Source organism: Folsomia candida, unplaced genomic scaffold, assembly GCF_002217175.1.
Source record: "Folsomia candida strain VU population unplaced genomic scaffold, ASM221717v1 Fcan01_Sc005, whole genome shotgun sequence".
NCBI classification, from domain to species: Eukaryota; Metazoa; Arthropoda; class Collembola; order Entomobryomorpha; family Isotomidae; genus Folsomia; species Folsomia candida.
In genome coordinates, this window is record NW_019091197.1 from 2,945,779 (window position 1) to 2,969,367 (window position 23,589).

At 37.8% G+C, this 23,589-nt stretch overlaps 1 protein-coding gene and 2 long non-coding RNA genes across 5 annotated transcripts; 1 reads left to right on the forward strand and 2 right to left on the reverse strand.

Moving 5' to 3' along the window:
• Positions 1-441: 441 nt before the first annotated feature.
• On the reverse strand, positions 442-2,713 carry LOC110850169 (caspase-2). The gene is made up of 4 exons (XM_022097644.2): positions 2,684-2,713; positions 2,240-2,425; positions 1,334-1,771; positions 442-800 (listed from the first exon to the last, which is right to left on the reverse strand). Exons 2-4 carry the CDS (start codon positions 2,414-2,416, stop codon positions 690-692), a joined length of 726 nt encoding a protein of 241 aa, XP_021953336.1. The 5' UTR covers positions 2,417-2,425; positions 2,684-2,713; the 3' UTR covers positions 442-689.
• A 30-nt stretch (positions 2,714-2,743) lies between these two features.
• On the reverse strand, positions 2,744-4,692 carry LOC118435760. Of its 2 annotated transcripts, none has more exons than XR_004834993.1 (3): positions 4,664-4,692; positions 3,419-3,610; positions 2,744-2,784 (listed from the first exon to the last, which is right to left on the reverse strand). It is a non-coding gene; the product is annotated as an uncharacterized LOC118435760 (long non-coding RNA). The 2 variants fall into 2 exon arrangements; XR_004834994.1 differs by lacking the exon at positions 4,664-4,692 and adding an exon at positions 3,677-3,754.
• An 8,860-nt stretch (positions 4,693-13,552) lies between these two features.
• On the forward strand, positions 13,553-14,694 carry LOC118435759. 2 transcript variants are annotated; one of them, XR_004834992.1, is made up of 4 exons: positions 13,553-13,663; positions 13,738-13,827; positions 13,903-14,076; positions 14,185-14,694. It is a non-coding gene; the product is annotated as an uncharacterized LOC118435759 (long non-coding RNA). The 2 variants fall into 2 exon arrangements; XR_004834991.1 differs by having other exon boundaries at positions 13,553-13,827.
• Positions 14,695-23,589: the final 8,895 nt, after the last annotated feature.

Here is a 23,589-nt window from a genome sequence, read left to right on the forward strand (position 1 = left end):
TCGGTGTTTTGGTTGGGGTACTTTGTTATTTTTGGGAAGTTAAGAAACTTATTTCAAGAAGTAGGAAAAAGCCGAGGATAGTTTTTGAGTTCAGATTTTTACACTAATTACTCCCTGAAACTTTTAGATTTTTGTACAAAATGTCCACCGACGTTTTAACTTTGTGGTAATGAAACTATTCATTTTCGAATTGCTTACTATTACTTTTCGAATACTGTTGGTTAACGATAATAAATTTGATAAGAATAAATAAAAAATATGAAAACTTAAACAATCAAGAAGAGTAGGAGCTAAAAATTTAAAAAATCTGCAAATTTTTATACATAAATACATACATAAATACCTGAAATTATCAAATGTGAAGTGTTTTATTTGTTTATTTACACACTTGCATATTTACGTACATACACCATTTTTCGTATAATTAGAGAGAATGGTACATATATAAATGTTTTTAAAGGTTTAAAAAAGCTCGGCACAATCCTAAATTTGACCCGTATAAATTATTTATTGAAACTTGATGAAACTAAAAATTTAATGGATTTACAAATTTATATTTTGAAAAAGCAAATTACATACAAAACATAAGCAATTCTTACAAATCCTTTAAATTTCCTGTTCCGTATGCAAAATATTAATATGTACAAGTCCATTGTTACACAAATAGCGAAAAGTAAAATTTACCCATTTCACAGCCCCGGATTAAAGTAGAGTTTATCGCACTCTCCTAGAATATCCATTTTTGGATTCTGCCTTTCAAATCCGGGGGGAAGTTCCATATTCTTCATGACCTTGGCTACCTGGATTTTTAGACAATATTATTATTTAATTATTACAAAATACTTAAGACATTTACTCGGGACGATTTTTTTCAAACGAAAAGGCACTTGCTTCTTTCTGCATTTAGTTATTCCTTCTCTAGAATTACTTGAATTTCAAAGTTTACCAAATAGAAATGTTTCTTCCAATCAGGTGGAAAATGTTAGTTACGTTTCTTCTCTCGGTTTTTTGCGAGACCTTTTCACTTTAAAAATTCGTCCTGAGTACTAATCTTCATCTTGTACGGTACATTGATATACATTCAATTTGTTCCACTGTGCATAAAACTTTTTGAGGCGGTACACCCTAAGAAATAATGTCACCCGTTTGAAAAATAAATGCACACCGTTACAAAATCTGGAGCATAGATAAGTCTTCTTAATCAAGTTCACGTTACGCAGGATTTAGTCTAGTGTATGTACTTAAACAATTTGGAATTCAGAGTGCACCCATCTTTCAAGAAGGTGACATTACTTATTTTTTAGAGTGTACTCTACCCTCCCTCATTACTCACCTCGTTGCGCAAACCGTCAATATGTTTTTCATGCGCTTGCTCCATGAACACTTTTGTCAAGGCGTAAATGAATCTTGATCCCGTGGCGGATTGACGTCTCGCCACGTCGGCGGGAAGGGCGGGAAAAAACAGGCGGACGTGATCCACCGAACTTGTTTCCGTTTCGTTTTTCGACTGACCCGAACCATCGTGGGACTCGAATTTCTTCTTCTTTTCAAGGCTTTGACACGCCTGAAAAAATACGAGTTTAGGCTTCTCGCTAAAAGCCGGCGCCATCTTTCTCGTAATTTCGGGTAAGAAATCGGCATAAATATTCATAGAGTTCCCGTCCGCCATTTGAATCTCGTTTAATTGGCCGTGACTCATGATAACGAAGACGAAACAATCCATTTCTTCCGTAATGAGGGACCGATATTTTTCCATGACGGCGACAATTCGCTAACAAAAGGAATGTTACAATGTTAAGTCTTTACACTCTAAAAAATATTTGGTGCTACCCTTTTGAAAAGTAAGGGCATTTTGAATTCTAAATTAAGGGAATTTTTTAATAAATTGCCTCCAAATCGATAACGTGATTTGTACACGCTCCCTTATCAAGTCAACGTTACTCTGGATTTAGTATTGTATTGTTTGTAGCTCACTTAACTAATTTTGAATTCAGAGTGCACTAACTTTGGCAAGGTCCATATATTACGTCATGAAAAAGGTGGGTGTTTTTGGGTACTTATATTATGTAAGCTTAACATAACTAGGATAAAGAATGGGTAGATAGGTGGCCGAAGATTCGGTGTTTTTCTGATAACGTTATATATGGACGCTCCCTTTTCAAAAGGGTAACACTATAGTTATAAGTACAAGATTTTTTAGCAATTTTCAATTAAATATTTATAAATTTTGTCGTCGTACGTCTTTTGCAACATTTTTTGCAACAAATGTGTTAAATCCTAATTGTTGGAATAAGTTTCCCATGTATTTTTCATCATGCTCGCACCCATCCCGGGGAGAATTTATCCTTTTTTCTCCCTTCTTCTTTTCAAACATGTTGTTCATTATTAACGCGACGCCGCGTGGTTTCGAAGACATTTTGTATATCTACATTTCAACGAAGGGTTTTAGCAAATCTTTTAAAAATTTCAAAAATAACAAATGAATATTTAAAAACTTAGGCGATTCTTTTGCAAAATCCGTAAACTTTTACAAGGATTTCCGAGGAAAATTTTTGTAAATTTACTCATTCTCATTATTTTGTAAAATTTCAATTATTTTGCAAAATTCACAGATTTTACAAAATTACCAAAAGCTACAGTACATAAATTGTTTTACTAATTAATTATGAAATACGTTTCATACCCCACTTCCGGATTTGGCTTCCTTCGCCTTGACGACTTTTACTTTTAGGATTTCTCTATCAAAATATCCACCAACACTTGTTCCGTCGGGAAGTTCAGTTTCTAAACTTGCCAAATTTTGATTAAATTATTTTTCGAAAAATTAAAAATTTTGTGAATAAAAATAAATAAAATTTACCCAAGATTGAGTTAAATAGAGGACGGCATAAAATTGGGCTGGATAAGTTATGCACAATTGTTATGTCATTCTCTATTTTACTTTGACAATGAGTAGCTTTTACTAATTTTTACACATGTACAGTGTACTTAAGGGTCTATTGCATGCGTGTTTTGCATTCGAATTGTTACGTCTCAACTCACCCTTCTTACATACATTCAGCATGGTATTTTGAAACCTATTCATATCCGTGTACATATTTAATAAAAAATGAAAATCTTATTGCGTTTAAAAATCTATAATTTTTAGATTTCAAAAATTAGGAGGTTATACTTTGAAGTCTTTGTTATCAGAAATTATTTAATTTTTCTTATTATTTTTCATCTTTTTTTATATTTTATTATGGAATAAAAAACACTCAAAATTGTAACCTCCTAAACTTGGGAAACTAAAAATTATCGATTTTTAGATGGAATAACATCTTCATTGAAAAAACGCATGGAGATAGTTGATACACCACAATTCAAATTCAAAACCCGTATGCAATAAACCCTTAAGAACTTTATAATCACTTCATACCCGCTTGTATTGGATCAAATTCGAAAAACCCTTCATCCAAAGCAGATTTCGGATTTGGGAATGGCCCCAGATCTTCCTTAGCATCCACAGTGTCCTCACCATTTCCTTGTAAATGTTGCTGTGCGGCGAGAATTTCCACCACGGCCTCGTCAAGGCCTTCAATTTCTCCCCAGTTTGCCGCAACGACAGCATCTACATATATAAAGTTATAGCTAAATAAATTTGGTTAACCCTTTATGGCTGATGATTCTTACTTACAAGGGATACTTTCAAGGTGATAGTCGTGTCCACTATGTTTTTTAGAATCTACTAGAACCCTAGATCAAGGATCCATTCTTAGTTCTGTGGAAAAGTTATATTTAGCGTCGTGCCGTGGGGCCAAATTCGCCAAATTCGAATGTTTTTATTTTTGAAACCGCCATAACTTTTGAAATCCCGGACGGATTTTAAAAATGTTTGGCAAAAATCATGACAGGGAGTTCAACTTTCGTATTCCATGAATTTTTTTCCAAAATTATCACTTAGGTTTTTGGCTAAATTTCGTAATTTTATTATACATTTGGGTTCTTTGAAAAATGCTAAAAATATCTCATAAACTATCATTTTTTATTTTTTGTGTAAAATTTCGAATTTTGTGATCATTTTAAGCATACAATTTTGAAAATCCCACTTGAACTGCAAAAGCTATGGCGGTTTGAAATTGTGCGAAAATGCAAAATTTTAAATTTGTCGCCACGCCATGACGCCAAATATGAATTTTACACGGGAATATGAATGGACCCTTCATCTAGGGTCCTAGCAGATTCTAAAAAAACATAGTGGGTACTCTGGACACGACCGGCATCGGAAGTATCCCTAGTTAGAGAAAATTCTTCTTCAAAACAGTGTCTTCGTTTCGAACAAATGGGTTAATATTTATAGTTGTCACCACAGAGTTGGATGTTTGTGTAGGTAGAGACCGAACAGACCGGAAAAACATTACCAAATTAGAACGAACAAATTTGGATAATCGATAAAACGTTAAACCTTTTAAGTGATGGAATGTTTAACAGAAATTCTGGTTAAAATTTCCTAATGTAAGATGGAAATTAATGTATTCTTCCTGCTGTAAAATTTGAGACATTTGCACCACCAAATTTCGCGCAGGTGTATTCACTTCATTGCTAACCAAACTTCGTACTTTCGCAAAAGTTACATATGTAAATATCCAACTCTGTTCCCACTATTTATCATTGATTTACATACCACTTCCATCCTGCCACCCTGTCGCATCCATCGCGTCCAAAAATATCCCCACCTTTGATTCCGCCCCCATCGTACCAGTGACTTTGTCAATCAATTTTTGGAACAGTGTGTACGAACAGGTGATAGTGAATGCGGAAAGGTTAGCGGTGTGATACAGCCTGGTCAATTCTCCCTTTTTATCGTTTGCAATAGGTAGTTCGTTCACAATTTGGAGGTAATTATCTAGTGCATCGGCTGGCTGTTTCATGGCGTTAATCAGTTTCCCTTTTATTACATTGCCTATTTCCTGCTGCCTCGGCCAAAATACTGAAATAAGAATATACGTAAAATACATTAACGTCTACTCTTGTATAAGTTGAAGGTTTGCAACTGTTCTTATAATTATATGTCATATTTTCTATGCAAGAATATTTCATAGAAATTTGTCATTTTGAAAATTTAGTATTTTCTCCCGCCCGGTCCAAGAAAATATGGGGGACGAAGGTCACGCGATGCTACAAAATCCGATTGTACATAAGTGACCCCTTTTGAAATTATTATGATTTCTTCCTAAAACAAACTATACTATGCATTAGGGAATGCCCATAAATTATGTCACGGCTTAGGGGGGTGAGCGGGTAAAAGTTCTACATGACTTGTTGCCCCACATGTTGAAAAGCGCGTCAATGGTCTGAAAAATCCATATTTTTGCGTGACATAATTTATGACCATTTCCCTATAATAGATAATTAATTGATTCCTAAATTTTGTCACAGATCCTTCGACGAATATTTCAAAATGGATCAGTTTCCGGAAAAACGGTGCGACTCGTTTGCGACTTGTGGAATAGAACCATCCTTACCCTTCCTCGCCCAAGGCTGACCCTTTGCCTCGACCCGTGGGAAAATTGCCGGAATGCCACCCCATATCAAATATTTTGTACCGACATCGACACCAGACTTGTCAAAAGTCTAGAATCTAGACTTCTAGAACCCTTCAAATTCCACTCGAAAGAGAAATTGTTCCACGTTTCCGTTAACTTCGGTCGGTCGATTAAAAACTTTTCGGTAACCTGCAATCCCGACTTTCTCCCCACATTGTACGAAATACTGCGCAACCGCTGCCCAAATTTGAGAAGACTCAAAATTGAGCTTCAACCCACGAGATTTGCAAATACTGATGAACATCTACCACCCCCATGCACCCTTGATAAGTTGGTCTCTCTCAAAATAATTGACACCACTCCGTACCCAGACCTAGGCTTGGCCACGATGACACAATGGATCCTTTATTCTGCCGAAAATTTGACACATTTCTTCCACGAGGGGAATAACCACCTTCCAAATTTGGGTCAGAATGATCGCCTCAAACTGCTCGAATTGAACCTAAACTGTATGAAATCCGATGCCCCGGTTGTTTATAATATCGGTAGCGTCAACAGGGTCCTGAACCAAGTAAAAGCCCACGTGGAGGTTTTTTACGATTGACCCCCTCGAGAATGGCGAGGACATTGGAATGTACTTAGGTGAATTAGAGATCCCAGAAATGAAGTGTCTTAAAGAATATGGAAATTCCATGCTGGATTTGTTCGACTGTGGGTTCAGACTGAGAGATATTCGCACAGAAAGGATTCCAACTTTGAAAACTTTACGGCTTTCCACAGCTACAACCGAGATAAGTTTGGAAGAGGTATTACAAAATTTCATCGAGGAGGATTTATTCAGTGGAATCAGAAACCTGCACGTGACGAATCTACATCCCGCCGATTTAATTGCTGAATTAAGGACAGCATTCCCAAACTTGGAAAGGTTATCGATTCGTCAGTCGGATAAGGAGGAATGTCCGCCTATACAACCTTATCTACAAGCTTGTGGTTCACTTGGATTAAAATACTTGGAGCTTGACCTATCAAATGGTTATTTCCGAGGTTTACAAGGCTTTATTCGAGGTTTTTTTAATTGTGGGAGGTTGTTGTCAGGTACGGGTAGAATTATGCTTGGATTTATATTTAAATATGAATCTTCAAGTGCTCTTAATTGATTTTTTAAACGAAATTAGGTCTAAAAATTTTAAAAATACGGTTTAACCATGTGGACGCACGGTTTTGCGATGACTTCGAAGACAGGATGGCAGAGATGAAGCAGTGGCTTTTGCAAATGAAGAGAATCGAGGATGTGTATATTTCGGGAATTGAAGTGAGTTGCATTGAAAGTATTTTTTGCATATTTAAAATGTTTTGGCTGATGCCAACTTTTTGAATTGTGTTTCGACTATTTTCAGTTTAGAAGAGAAATATGGGAATGGATGGAACCCTTCATTCGCGAAAACAAGATTCCAATCGTGTTTAAGAAAAAGTGAATCATTTTTAGCACTCTTTCTGCAGCAAGAAATCACGCAAATCATACATATTTAATTTGGCAGTGACTTCACAAATTTTAACCGAGTTGAAGACAATAATATTTCCTCATCTAATTAATATCTACATAAATAGTTATTTTATTTTGCTATGCGAACTAAATTCCTTCTCAGTTTTACTAATAATTATATTAAGTCTGTTAAATAAATATACTTACGAGTTTATATGTAAAACGTATAAATACAAAGATCTAAAATCATGGCGATTCTATTGCATCTAAAATTACGGATAAATTCCACTCATAAATTTCTTATTAGGTGTAGGTATGTACATACATACTATCCTCGCATTTAGGCGTGTCACCTCATTTGCATAAATCTCAATAGCCCATTCTCGGCGATACGGGCTTTCCATATTGAGTAAACTCTATGACTCTTACGAATGCGTTAAAATATGCAAATGAGGTGACAGAGCCGAGTACGAGGACAGTATGTAGTTTGTCCACTTATACTAAACTAGCGTATAAGCCCGTCTCCCGCCGGGCGCGAGCTTATTTGATTTTCATGAAAATTGAGTGGAATTTTAGAAAACTCCAACCAATTAAATATTTTAATCTATATAATATAATAAGCTCAAATTCTGTCACAGACGGAAGTCAAAGGAATTTGTAAAGAACGTGAAATTGATGATATGAGTTGATGATAGAAGTTGATGGTAGGAAAATCAAAATATTTAAGAAATCCAAACAATGCTTATGCCATACTACATACATACATATTCTTATGTGGTAATAAATATATGGTCACAACGAATGGATTCAATGATTTTAATCAAGAAGAGTATCATATTGTTATACCCGATTCAAAATCTGTTAACAAAGACACGTTTGACGTGTTCGACATATGTGACGTTTGACTTGGTCCACACGGTCACGGGTGTGTGGCATGTCAAAGCGCGTATGATATTATATTCATGTGCAGATTTCAAAATCTGTTCCAGTAGAAGATTTGACTAATTCATCGGAGGCCTCATTCCCTTCATGAACGGAATGGAAGGGGAACGGATTCCATTCCTTAAATCTACGGAGTCTGCACATGAAGGGAATGGAATGGAATGTGTATAGCATGGGCAGCCGATGGGAACATCGAATAATCGCGGTGACATTTTCCCTCTTCCCTCTGTCCTCACCTTCAGCGGCTACTGTGCATTTTGTCTGTCGATAGGAGCGCCATGTGCCTTATGTAAAGCTGCAGTGAGAGCTGGAAAGGAGTCTTGACAAAATATGAAATAGCGGAAAGGGGAATCCATTAATGGATTCCCCTAATAGAAGAGAAGACTAAATTCCGCCCCGATGGAGCGGGAACGAGATTATCACTCGAGCGAACGAGCAAGAGTAAAAGTGAGTTTGTCTGGTGTATTGAATTTGCAAGATAGAAAATTATTAAATAATTGATGCGACATGGATTTTTTACTGATCGAGTGGCTTAACGAAACCCCCAAAATGTATTCTGTGGTTTCGTCCGAAAAATTGGAGGATGGTTCTCTAAGAGCTAATCTAGAGAGGGTGGTAGGTGACACAGTACAAGTCAATTGGAGCCGTGGAAAAAAATATCCAGGATTGGTGTTGCAGATTGGTACATTAAAAATGTATAAAACAACTAATTTCAAAAACAAAACTATATTCCTCTTTTCTCTTTAGGCTATGAAGCTGAATTGTCCAAAGAGGCGGACAAATTAGCATTACTTGCTGCTAACTCCTCCCAGAACGACGTGACAACTGGAGTGAAACGAAAACTTGGTACAAAAAAAGGTAACTGGCATTAGTTTCTTGTTAAAGTTATGTAATTATGTAAACAGCAAAATAAGTGACAAATGTTATGAATTTAGGTGAAAAAAGTCGACAGCGTGCTACGGACATAAATGATATTATTGAAAATATGTCCCAGCCACCCGCCTCTATTATTACGCCAGTTGAATTGGACGAAGGAATGCCTTTGGACGAAGGAGAAGGAATGGCATTGGACGAAGGAAATGATAATCACGAAGTTGAGACAAATTTTGAAGGTTTGAATATCCTTGTATTAAATTTCCTTGACCCGTAAGGTAATGATTACTGTTCTCCAATAGACAAATATCACCTGTGGAAGGAGAAATATAAAAAGCTGAGAACCAAATATCGTGCTTTAAAGGAATCCGTAAAGCGGGGCGCTGAGGTTCATGACTTATATTTGTGTATAAAGTTCGGATAGTAATATAATTATAAAAATTTGTATTCAGGTTGAAATATACCCAGACAGCAATGTGCGCCTTCCAGCAGCGGATTTGCTGGCGATAAAGATGGGGTCTAATAAACCGACAGTTTATGCAAGAAACCTGTTCCGTCGGTTATTTTCATCTGAAGAACTCGGGCGCCATTCACTTCTTGGAAAGAAGTGCAATGCAAACAGAAGTGCAGAAGTGTTGCCTGTGATCGACACTATCAGGCGTGATGCTATTATTAGTGAGTTAAATTATACGTGCAGACCTGTAAAATGATCCTTTACAATAAGTAATACTTGTTTCTGATTTTAGATTGTGTGTTGAAGGAAGAAGGGCTGGATGAGCATCCAAATACTGGAAACATTGAGGCCGATAAAATATTTCTGAAGACAAAGAAGGCGACGAAGAAAGAAATCAACAAGTCCTTGTCGCAGTTTTTGAGGGAGGAAAACAAGAAATATAATCATGAGTAATTAGTTACTTTATTTATGGTTTAATATTGAATTTATATATCAAAATATGCGAAAATAAAAATGTCAAGGACATATATTCTTGTACACAATTTACTATGCATACTTGATTGCCCATAATCGTGTGTGCATATAAACCAACCAATTTTTACCATAACGATATATGCAGACAATATTATGCATAAAGCTTTATGCATAGCGTTTTGTGCATATATTTTTGTGCATATAAATCAGCCAATTTTGGACAATAGATTTGTGCACAAGTAGCCACAAATTTTGTGCATAAAACTTGAGATAATTTTCACTCGGGTTCCCTTTCCCTTCATGCAAAGATGTCACTGCTTCGTCTGAAGTATATCCAACGGGAAGGGAATTCCGTTCCCTTTCCTTTCCCTTCATGCAAAGATGTCACTGCTTCGTCTGAAGTATATCCAACGGGAAGGGAATTCCGTTCCCTTTCCTTTCCCTTCATGCAAAGATGTCACTACTTCGTCTGAAGTATATCCAACGGGAAGGGGATTCCGTTCCCTTTCCTTTCTCTTTCCTTCCCTTCATGCAAAGATGTCACTACTTCGTCTGAAGTATATCCAACGGGAAGGGGGAAGGAACGGAATCCTTCCCCTTCGCCCTCATTTGACGACTTCACTGGGGTTCCAGGCCGCACACCCCTAACACAGTGATAACTACATCCCAATGGTACAAAATCAAACAGATATACTGGCCATTTAGGTGCGCGACCCCACAAACAGATCACACCCAACACTGGGGGTGTAACCACTTTCGATAGGCAAACTCCTGAGCTAATATCCAGCATCCCATATTCCTTTCAGCATAACGATAACTGTATACTCCACACATGAAGGGAACGGAATTCCATTCCTCTTCCCTTTCATTGACGTGAAAATTTCACTACTGCGCCTGAAATATGTCCAAGGGGAATAGAAGAGGAAGGGAATTCCATTCCCTAATTATGTAGCCGAAGTAATCTATCTTTAAATCTGATATGAATATGGTCTACCCATGAAGGGAACGGAATCCGTTCTCCTTCTCGTCATCCATACTTAGCGAAATTTATGTCACTGGTTTCGGATCTGGCCTGAATGGGCCTGAACGGAACAGAAGGTTCCTTAAATATGCAGAACAACCCTAGTGGCACTCCCCGTGATAAACACGAGTCAAAGTGGGGCAAATTAGTGTCAAATACGTTTAAGGGTAAAATTGGTGTCTTTATTTTTACAAACTCGTTTCAAACACGTGTAGAAGTTCCCAAAGTTACACCAGCTAATATTTCAGTAAGACCATCGTATAAAATTCGTGTTAAATTCGTTTCTGCCACGTGTATTTTTAGATTGAAATACATAAGTTTACACGTGTTTTTTTCGTATCTAAGACGTGTAAATTTGACCCCGTCTTGGCGGCATTGGAGGGAGGCTGCCATTGCTTCACAGCAGTGCGACAAATATTTTTACTTTATTTAAATATGAAGAGCTCTAGCAGGCGACAATTAAATCGGGCAATAAATATTGCATTAAGTGATTTTAACGCAGTTTGTTCGAATTCCTCATTAATCGAACGACCAGTTGGAATATCAAATCCTTTAACAACCCCGGAATTAGTGGGCACTTTCTTATCCGACGAAGAAATACCTTCTGAATCTGAGTCGTATAATAGCGACCATTTACCTTCTGAAAGTGATGCAAACAGTGATAGTGATTTTGAAACAAGTATAGATATCCGACCATCACTTCAAAGTTGGGCAGTTTGTCACAATATTACCAGTGATTTATTAAAATTACTCCAACAACACCAGTGTTTTAGTGGTTTACCTGTCGATAGCAGATCATTGTTACAAACCCCCAGGAAAACAATTCTATTTAGTGTTAAACCTGGTCAGTATTGCTCATTTGATTGGATTAAATCCATTAAGGAAATAATTCTTAATAGTCCTGAAGTGATTGAAAATAATACCATTTTGTTGCAAATAAATATAGACGGAATTCCTCTCTATAAAGGTTCGGCTCATCAATTTTGGCCGATTCTTGGTTCAGTTGGGGCTAAAGTATTTGTGATTGGTATTTACTCTGGCGAAGGGAAACCAGAGTCAGTTATCAGCTATTTATCTGATTTTATCGAAACCTACTTGCAAATATCAACAGTATAGTGGTAAACGGGGATAATTATACAATTAAAATTAGTGCTTTAATCTGTGATGCTCCTGCTCGTGCCTTCGTCCTTGGTGTAAAGTGTCACAGTGGACATAGTTGTTGTGGAAGATGCACAATTAAGGGTGTGTATTATAAAAATCGTGTAATTTTTCCATACGGTAATTATTCCTTAAGGACAAATGAATCCTTCAGACAAAAAGATGATCCAGCGCACCACAACGAAACCACCTTAATTGATAAAATTACTACTTTAGATTTAGTTAGAGATGTCCCTGGTGAATATATGCATTTAGTTTGCTTGGGAATAGTTCGTAAAATCCTATATCTTCTTACAAAGGGAAAAAAGTGTCCTGCACGTTTACGTCCTCACCAAATTAATATAATTTCAAGCCAGCTAGTAGGAGTAAAAAAATATATTCCCAGTGAATTTGCACGGAAGCCTAGAATTCTCAAAGACCTGGACTACTGGAAGGCAACTGAGTTTCGTCAATTCATCCTATACACTGGCCCAGTTGTACTAAAAAATAATATTTCAAGCGACCTGTATCAAAATTTTTTGTGCCTTCATGTAGCGGTGACGATTTTGTCCAGCAAAATTCTTAACGACACCCTGAACTATTATGCTGACCAACTACTTCATTATTTTGTAAAACATTTTGGTCGTCTGTACGGGCAACAAAACTTGTCATTTAATGTGCACGGTTTACTACATTTAGCTAATGATTGTAAAAATCATGGCCCAGTTGATTTATTTAGTGCTTTTAAGTTCGAAAATCAGTTGCAAGTAATAAAGAAATTAGTGAGATCCTCAAATTGCCCCCTTCAACAAGTTCATAGAAGACTTGTGGAGAGGGAATCCCAAGCGGATAAAGCATCATGCCGTGCACTCCTGCCTGGTCTCTCCAGTCCCTTCAATTTCTCCTCGCCTCTCCTTCCTAGTAATACTCAGTATTTTAAACAATTTAATCATAGATTATTTAAGGTTAAAGTTGGACAGAGCGATTCTGTGTGTGAACTCGAGGATAAAAGTGTTGTAGTTGTTAGAGCATTTTTTAAACAAGGAACACGAGAATTATTTTTAGCACAAAAGTTTCAAAATACCTGCAACGCTTATAAAACCCCTTGTCTTTCGGCCGAGGTAAATATTCGACGAGTTTCAAATCTTAGTGCAATAACGTTATTCGACACTACCAGAATATTAAGATTTTTCTCTTGCCAATTGGAACAGAATTTTTTGCAGCCCCGCTAAATCATTTATAAAAATGTCATCCAACAACTCCTTTGTTCTCGTTAAGTTTGAGGAAACAAATGAAGTAGAAGTGGTATCGACCGCCTGGTTACGCCAAAATAATAAAAAGTGCGCTTGGCCAAATTATAAAAATTCCAACCGTCTGGTCAAAGCGGTCAGCTTACATGAACCTGTTCAAGAGTGCTGGTCACTTCATACCATCAAATTACTCGGTAGTGGTCGACAATTTGGTAAGTACCTTAAATTATTTGAGATTTTATTAGATTTTGTATTGCATGCAATGTCTCATTCTAAATTAAAATTAATTGGCAGGCTTATTTTTTTCAGTTTCGTATCATGACGCTCTTTCAAAGTTGCCTAAAGTTCTGGATCAATCAGACGCAGAAATTAACAGCGATCGGGGAAGGAAGAGCAGAAAATCCAACAAAAACACAACTTACAGTGATTCATCTGACGACGAAGTAAATAATCCGGATTCTTTTACCCTGCCACCACCACCCGTCATTGCACATGGTTCAAAAGGTTTAAAATAAATTATCTTATTGGATGAAATTTTTAAATTTTCATTAAGCTTAACATTTCCATTAACTATGCAGACACTGATAAAATCAACAAGTTGATCTTTGACTCTGCAAAAAAGTATGACCCACCTCACAGCTCCCCGATCCCGTTCACTCTTGGCTTAGGTAATAATAAATTAAAAATGAACAAAACAATGCTGGTTCAACTTTTCTGTATTGCTTTATTTTGATCTATTTTAGTTGGGGTAGAAAATCTTGGCACTACAAACGAAACTATTTCTGATTCAGATTCGTCACCGGACCATGTTTTGAATGAGCTTCAGGTTCCGGCTACTACTGAATACAGAAACGATAACGGTGGGGATAACCGGGATGATTCTTTTACTGCCACCCCTTTGCAAAATTGTCATCCAGGTATAGCACATGGTTTTTATAACTCTTTTAATATGAGCTACAGACAATTCGTTGTGCATATGTACATATGTAGGTAATGAATAACTGATTTCCCATATGCATATGTAGATAAGGACTTTCAAAACTGGGTGGCTAGAAATATTACCATTTTGAAAGCTCAGAACCGACAAATTCAGAACAGTCTTGACGGTATTCTATTACAACTTGGGGAAAGGACTGAATATAAAAATTCCCAACCAAAAAATGTTCACCACGAGTTACCATGCAAGACTTTGGATGATGTTGAAAATGGAAAGAAGGTTTATTCTTCTTCAGATAGTCGGGAATCTTTAGTAAGCCGGAAATTCTAACATGTTTAATAATTATGACGTAAAACTGTTTAGTTACGCATGCACTTAAATTAGGTACAATATCTCAGCCAGAAGTGGGGAAAGAGTGTCTCTTCGTGCACTCGGAAGGTGCTTTCTTGTTTGTGCACCGATGAATTGGCCTGTAACTACAATTGGATTGGATCGCGTGGTGGCAAAGTGGGATTTAAGGAGACATGGATGAAGTCAATTATTTTGGGCAAGTCATTCACAAATTCTCCTGGATTTACTTGGAGTATAATTTTTCTGTCTATAGATTCTGTTAGGCTATATCACGCCAGGAAATCGAAGCAGGTGACAGACGACGAGGTGGAAGAAGTTATGAAGGAATGGCTAAAAACTGCGCCGAAAAGACTCAAACCGTAAGAATGATGGTTTCGAAGTATACGGAGAAATATACGGATAAATACGGATAAATGTTACCTAACCTGATTATTGATTTACAAACAGAACTGGACGACCCGATGGATGTTCCGGAAATGAGCACATTGCGGAAGATGAGGACATGTCGCATCGTCTGGCCTAATATCGTTTTTATCATTTGGTTTTGCGATTAATCTAACCTTAAGACCGTATATGTAAATAAAGGGAAACTGAAAAATTCTGGTGTTTTTTCATACTAATTTCACGTGTAATATACGAGTTTGTGTGCCTTTAAATCACGAATAATCATCCAAATCGACACGAGCATGACACTGAAAATATCCGAATTAAACACGTGTCATTCCATACTTTTCACCCAGATATATACGAGTTTTTTTCGAGTTTAGCCCTCTAAAAGTGGGACATCTACCATGTAAATTCTCCCACTTTGACTCCTAATTCATTCGTGTTTTACACGACTTTTCGGGTTCGGATTCTCGTGTTTTTTTATGAATAAAACTCGGGTATGTGCTACTAGGGAAGGGACTAATGTCCCTTCGGAAAGTGACTTCACCAAAATTTCACACCCAGCACTGGGATAATAGGCAAATATAAATGATAATGTCTGGCATACCCCATCCCCCCTGAGCGATAACCACATCCCAGAGGGGCACACCCTCGCCTCCCCCCGCAAGGCGATAACCATATCCCAGGGGGCACCCCTCCCACCCCCCAGCAGAGCGATAACCATATCCCGGGGGGCACACCCTCGCTTCCCCCCAGCAGAGCGATAACCATATCCCAGGGGGCACACCTTCCCACTCCCCCCAGCAGAGCGATAACCATATCCCAAGGGGGCAAACCCTCCCAATCCCCACAGCGACCAGATAACCACAATTAAGAGTTTGTGCTACCTTCCCTTGCTGATAACCATCAAGCCAAGGATAACTAACTTATCGACTTTCCAACCGCTTGCACCAACGCAGCTGATATGCAAATCACTTTCTCCACTTTCACTTCCGTTTCGGAAAATAACTTTCACTTCCGTTGCAGACAAACATTTCCAGCTTATAATGTAGATGTTTAACTTTGTAAAAAAATCCATTCATTTCGACACAGTTTTCAATATTTGATAAGAAATACCATAAGAAAATTGCGTCCTTTAATTTTTACACCAGCGTTTGTACCTCTGTAGGGCAGGGTCGGTGCGGCGAGGTTAGTCTTGCGTGACCAATTTGCTCCACGAGGTCGCCACGTGACTTACAATTAATCTCTGGGTCGCATTTAATGGCGACCCTAAATGACTGAATGGGATACCCTAAGAACTAAACCCTACGGTGGACTGAATGGCCTACCCTAACAGGTCGAAAATAATAGCTAATAACTGAATCTCGACCCTAAGGTTCTGATAGTTGATTTACATCATTTTTTAGGTAATTACATCTCGCTTATGATTTATTAAGACCATTTCTCAGAATTGATTCTTAAATTAACCAAAAATTCGTCAACAACAAGGGCTCACTTGCATTTCTTTGGGCTCCAGTTTTAACCGAAGAGGTACGTTTTTGCAAGTATCAGAGATATTGAAATCTCTGCAGATGTATCCTAGTCTGATTAAATGCTCACAAATATGCTGATTTTTAATTATTTGACAATTATATAGAGAAATCAACTAATTTGATTCTTGTCCTTGTGTGTACGGATTACATACACTCTAAATAAAAATAAGTATAATTTACTCAAGGTTAAAAAGTAGATGACACAACCAAAAGGTAAAATTTATCCAACCGTTCTAAAAATTGGAATTCCAAAATTTTGTCCAAAGTTATGTACGTAAAATTTGTCCAACGGGTTGGTAAATTGTGTACAACGTTGGTATGTATAATTTAGTTATTAAAATATATTGGGACCTTAGGGTAAAGTTTAAGATAAATAAGGATGGCTATTGGCAAGTTAGGGAAGGCCATTCAGTCCAACGTAGGGTTTAGTATATAGGGTATCCCATTCAGTCATTTAGGGTCGCCATTAATATTTGCCCTTAATCTCTACTTGACGCCAGCAGCCGCGGAAACTTCGGGGCCATCTGGGGACATAAGAATTGTAGGATAGGGGACCGAGGAGATCATACACAGCATGAGCAGATGATGGAGACAATCAGTCAGAGCAAATTCTCCGACGCAATTTTAGCTGTTGAAGATATGGGGGGATATAAATGGGGGTGGAGTGGGGGTGTAGGTGGAATTATAAATGCCGTGAAGTAACGTACTTCACAAATTTTAACCAAGTTGAAGTCGATACTTATTATGCTATGCGAACTAAATTCCATTCAAGTTTCGTTAATAATTAGCGCAAATTCCTTAAATAAATATTAATGAGTTTATGTTTATGTATAAAACGTAAAAATACAAAGCCCAAAAATCATGGCGATTCTATTGCACCTAAATTTCATTTTTAAAGTCAATTCTTCTCAAACTCAATGACGAATCTTTGCGAGATGTTGGTCGAAAATAGGAAAATGTTTTTTCTCCGAGTCATTGTCTCCTCCCCGTGGACAATGTATTATTAGACCTTATAGTGTTGCAAAAATACCTGGGGGTGTGCCCCGTACAAAATATATATATGAATGACGACTGGGACCCAGGAAATTCATTTCAAAAAATTTTAGCGACCACACCCCCTATGGGGGGAGTTACTCCCCCAGGGGTGTGGTCGTCAATTTTTATATTTTTATACTCAGCAACTCATACTAACCCTGGATTAAAATTTTTGAGGATTAAAAACATTTCTGGCCGAGATGTAACCGTCAACCGTTTATATATACCAAAACGTGGGTTTTCTGGCCACTTTGAGGGGGTGGAACACCGAAGGTCACAGCTACCCGACCAGGATATTTACGGTTTCTCATTCGTATGGGAGGGTACTACAATCCTGAAAGAAAGGTCCGTCGGGAACCTGCTACCTCCAGAGTTACACCCCCTCAAACTTTCTCAGGAAAGTACTATATTGAAGTTATTAATTAACGTAGTTTTCGAAAAATTTTTAGCGAAATTCGAGATGTAAAATTTTAAACAAAGTTGGATAAGTTCGTTTGAATCCCAAATGTACTAAAAAAAATTCGAAAACTACGTTAATTAATAACTTCAATATTGCACTTTCCTGAAAAAGTTTGAGGGGGTGTAACTCTGGAGGTAGCAGGTTCCCGACGGACCTTTCTTTCAGGATTGTAGTACCCTACCATAGGAATGAAGAACCGGAAATAGCCTGGTCGGGTAGCTGCGACCTTCGGTGTTACACCCACTCAAGGTGGCCAGAAAACCCACGTTTTAGTATGCATAAACGGTTACATCTCGGCCAGAAAATTTTTTTAATCCTCAAAAATTTTAATTCAGAGTTAGTATGAGTTGCTGATCAAAACAATATTATAATATGACGATCGCACCCCTTAGGGAGTAACTCCCCCCATAAGGGGTGTGGTCAATAAATTTTTTGAAATGAATTTCCTGGGTCCCAGTCGTCATTCATATATATATATTTTGTACGGGGCACACCCCCAGGTATTTTTGCAACACTATAGGGTCTACAGTATCGGCAGAAAGTCATTATACCCTCATACTTTTTCTACTTCAAGCATGATATTGTTCGAGAAGCTTGAGGGGTTGAACTGCAATTTTGCACAATTACTTATCATGACGCAAGGTTTCCGGACCCATACTTTGAATGACGGTGTGGCACAAGAAACGACACGGTGGAATTATATCTAAAATTCCAACTGGAAAAAAGTCTTTACACCCCTATTAAAGTTTCATGAAAAATGTGTCCAAAGTTTTCTGTGTCGAATTGCAGTCAAACTAGCAACTGGAATGTCCACCTCGATCCCTTAGGAAGGCAAGGAAACGTCTTTGAATCGACTAAAAAAATGAGCTGGTGAAAGAGGTGTCAAAATTCACCAATTCAAGCTTTATAGCATCGGCCAGACTTTGAGGTTTGATAGCGTGTGCTAAAAAATTTTGGGCTTCACCATCGACCATAAATGTTTATTGGCATGCTGTCCGATGATTATGGAATGCAATTCAACAATTAAATCTCTTTTGTTCTAAACCAAATCCTCTATAATTTTGATAGGTGCTTAGGATCGCCTTACTATTTGAAAATATAATTACTCCCCGGCGGTTATTTCCTTCTGTTACTATCAAATTCCAACCCAGAACGTCGCAGTAGTAGTTGGCGTACATTATTACTTCGATTGTATTAAAGTTTCGGACGCCCTTCCTAAATGTAACGCCCAAACAATTCGATTTCCACCCCCATCCATAACGCTTAGCGTATGGTCGTTGGGTTTGTCAGCGTCTCTTTGCTGAATCCACATTCCACTGGTCCCAATTTGAAACAAACAGGTTGATGTTGACGTCGTTGAACAATATCAGGAGTTTCTAACGTTTAGCAGTCCAATCATCATGCTTTTTAGCCCATTTAGACCTGTCCACAATATAGGCCTTGGCTGATAAATGGATTTCTCCATGTTTCTCGCTATTCAAATCCATTTTAAGCGATCCAATTCTTTATAATTCGCACAGAAACTCGAAGATTATATTCTTCCCTCGCTTCCAAGCTGATTTTTGGTGGAGGTTACCGTGGAGTCATTGGCTTTTGCAGAGGTTGCCGTGATCCGTCCATTATCGCGTGCTCCATGTCTATGAAAAAGCTGTTATATTCTATGTCATCCTAAATGTTTTGCACTTCTAGACTATTCTGGCAACCGTACTATTCTTAATGGGTAGTTAATCGGAAATTCTTTGGTGTCGAAGCCTTTTATCATCAAAATTAACGACTTTTTGCCCCAGGACAGGGCTAAGGTGTTTTTGAGTCAGTATGAGCTAATATTGATAACAGATAAGTAGTTTAGTATTGCAAAAGTGTTATTTATCAAAGAATAATGCATCACCTAGTGGGTGAAGAACGATTCAAGGGGATGCTTTTAAAAATTACACTACAAATACCACAAATTCCAAGGGTGTAAAGACTTTTTTCCTCTCCGAATTTTGGATATAATTCCACCGTGTCGTTCCTTGTGCCACGTCGCTATCCAAAATATGGTTCCGAAAACCTTGCATCATGATAAGTAATTGTGCGAAATTGCGGTTCATCCCCTCAAGCTTATCGAACAATATGAGGCTTTATGTGCAAAAAGTATGAGGGTATAATGACTTTCTGTCCATACTGTAATAATACATTGTGCGATGGCTCATCGTCAAAATCGAGACATTTTTAATCGTTTCTTGGCTGACGCATCTGAGATTTTACTTAAAAATTCTAGATGACAAATTCATAGAGCAAGTCGTTCCCAAGTAAAAAAATATACAATCCAGATTCTGATAGTTTTTGGAGGGGAGAATTTTAAAATAAACTCCCAAAGCTGAGAAATGATTAAAAATGCATTTACATATTTTGATGAGTTTTGGGTGAGTCGTTAACTCGTGGAAATATTGTATATGCACTTTATATTTTCGAAATGTTATGCCTTTGAGTAGTTCATGTATGACATTTACAGAAATGTTTATTTGTTAAAGTATAATGCAAATTATGCGTATGCATGCAATCCGCCTCGTTTAATGCGTGCAATGTAAAAATTGTTTAATACTTTGAAAACAAAATAAATTTATTATTTGATGATTTTCTCTAAATACAAAGATGTCAAAACAGATATACAAAATATGTATGCATGTACAAAATTCCTAACCTATGAAACTAATATATTTAATATTCAATTATAGGGTAGGTCAAAAATTAAAAATTAATCTGAAAAAATTAATACGATTTTCATCAAGATGTAAAAAAGTTATAAAAAATACATATGTAAAAAATTCCTAACCTATGAAACCAACATGTCTTATAATTCAATTATAATAGCGTAATCAGAAAAATAGAATAAAATAAAAACAATTACGAAAAGTTTAATATCTATTTGCAACAGCTTATCTCTCGATTACCAAACAAAATCTGCTCAAATTCTCCATCAAAAATCAAACCAACATGATTGCTATTGTAAACGACAAAAATCTATGCAATAACTAACCAACTAATAACCGAAATAATTACACTTTACTGAACATTCACTGAGGACATTCATTACTAAGGACACTGTCAAAAATTTTCCACTCGACCAATTTGTCGTCTAAGAGTTGGCGACACCTTTCCGTCTCTTCTTCGCGGTCCTTCTGAAATCAGTCAGATAATAAAAATATATAAAAATTTAGATTTACATAGTTACAATCTTCGCTGATGAGAAATAATCTCAAAAATCTAAATATTTAAATAAATAAGTACTCACCCCAATGGAAAATCCCGTCAGATTAAGGACCTTCAACGACTTGGTGCATAACATCCCTTCGACGACGTAAAGTGGCAAGTGGAATCTGGATATTTGTGGCATGTCCTCCAGGATAAAGTCGACCCGTTGGAGTTCTGTAATTTAGAAAAAATATGTAAAGTTTCCATGAAAAATTTTTCCCGTTTTTTTAATAGATTTTTCAAAATTTTATTACAAATAATACCAATGAACTTACCAGAAAATTTAGGCAAATATCTCTCCAACGCGGCACGAAATGATGCCGAAACCCTCTCACTGAGTTCAGCACACTTTAAAAACTTGATCTTGAGCTTCCTAATCTTCGATTCGGCCAGCGTCTCCAGAACGTATCCCACGCAGATGTTTTTATACGCGAAACTGACCGTGAGCTCCAACTCTGCCACGTTTGGAAACATTTTTAGTAGTTTATCAATCGCCCCCAGATTTTCAAACGTGGGGACAAAGGCCGCATCCAGAACGACCTTCTTGACATGGAGGTTGGCATAAATAGAATTTTCCCCCATGATGTCCTCCCTCGGATGGAACATTGTTCCGTACACGGAACGCCTCATATCTCTCAAGGATAACGTTAACCAACTGCGAATCACCAGCTCCCCCAATTTTGGCAATCTTTTCAGAAAATCTGCACTCGCAACTCGCAAGCCTAAAAAATTCTGATGCTTAAACACCTTGAGTTTTGGCATGAAGGGGAAATCCATCGTAATTCCGCCATCAGCCACTACTCCCCAATTGTCGCCAAACATGACAAACTTTTCCAAAGTAGGGCTCAACTTTTCTAAAAAGTGGACAACTTCGGTCGTCCCCACCGTGATTTTGGTATCGATCTCAAGCGAGGTGACTATCTGGAAGTTCATGGAATTTAAAATGTTCATGACCACGTTGTCGAGTGGGGCCCCGGCGAGCGAGAAGCTGTTCAGTTGGGCCGAAATCTGGGAGTCTCTTAACGTTCTGAGGAACAAGGTGAAGGTTTCACCCTCATCGGGGCAACTGGTGGTGAGATTCGTAGCGTTGGGGGCGATGGCAAGGAGGGATTTAAAAACTGCCACGTAGTTGAAGACAGTTCCAGGTCGGAGGATGAAGTCCCCGAAGGAGATTGTCAAGTGGCGGATTGAAGGTGACGTGAAATTCAGGATGGCAGGGTCGAGGGGGTCTTCGTAACGGAGATATTGGAGGTTGGTCAAGGCCAAGTGGGTCAAGGAGGGGCAGTCACGACCCACAAGGTGGGACACTATGGTGAAATAGTGCTTCGAGGAGAATTTCGACATATCGCGGACTTCCAGGGTGAGCGAGGTGAGGGAAGGACCAAACTGGGCGAAGAAACGGGCCGCTCTGTCGGACAGGGGGAAGGGAGTGTGGGTGTGGACTTTGTAGGTGAGACTGGCCATGGGCAGAGTTTCGGAGCAGGAGATGGTTGAGAGGAAGGCGTCACTCCGTTCGTCCAAGAGGGGGCCGGCGAGATGGAGCTGGGAGCGAGATCGGAGCAGCGGGGTGGCAAGGACGGACCAGAGGGAGGATACTTGGCAGCAGGTCTTCAGGGTGGCGTGGTCCAGGTAGGGGAAAATGACGTCGAGGATCTGGGAAGATAAATTAGAGGATATTAGTTACTTCATAACTATTATTACCTAATTAGTTATAAAACTCGCAAAATATTGTGAGCACGAGTATTGTATTAAGTAAAATGTTCATAAAGTTATTGCATTAAAGTAAAATTAAATATTTGAGAAAACTTAATTGTTGTATTAACAATAAACAATAATTTAATTGCGTTAGTAGTTGTCTCAATACTCCTCTTATTGACATTTTAAAGCGATAAACCATTACATTATGTATTGGATGATTTTGTATGTAAATCACCATGTCTCAATCCGCCTCACATTTACCCATTTGTGTGACTTTATTTTTACTCACAACTTACATGTAACTCAACCATTAACAAATGATAAACGGCTTCTTACATAAAAGATCATGACAAAGGTATTGGACCGGCGTAATAAAATGCTCAGAACTTTTTACACAGTTAATGCAATTTCAAAAAAGTTGCATATGTTTACTACCAAAGGGTTAGGATTGCCATACAGTTCAAATTTTAATGATTCAATTCCGCTGTCTGCTACAGATTGCATTTTTTTCTTCCGATTTCGCGTCAAATTCCGCCTATAGACGGCACCTACTTTCAAGCTGTTTTCCTTTCATCTGTTCTTAAATTTTCGTAAGGTGTCTGGCGTTTCTGAAAGCTTAGAATATTTGGACTTAGTCAGCGCTCAGAATTTCTCAATTGGTCGCAGTTGAGGAAAATTTGGTGGGTTTTCATTTTTGGCACAAATTCAGTTTTTTTCAGATGTCGATACTGAGTGACCTTTTTGGCGTCATGGGACCTTGCGAGGTCAGGCCAAAACAAAATTTTATTTTTTTATG

What these genes read in the sequence shown, in the direction of transcription:
- LOC110850169 (XM_022097644.2), bottom strand. Translation starts at nt 2,416, where the DNA reads ATGTCTTCGAAACCACGCGGCGTCGCGTTAATAATGAACAACATGTTT. An exon ending in CAAAAAATGTTGCAAAAGAC is followed by an intron (nt 1,772 to 2,239) that starts GTACGACGACAA and finishes TCCTTTTGTTAG; the next exon opens with CGAATTGTCGCCGTCATGGA. An exon ending in TTGACGGTTTGCGCAACGAG is followed by an intron (nt 801 to 1,333) that starts GTGAGTAATGAG and finishes CTAAAAATCCAG; the next exon opens with GTAGCCAAGGTCATGAAGAA.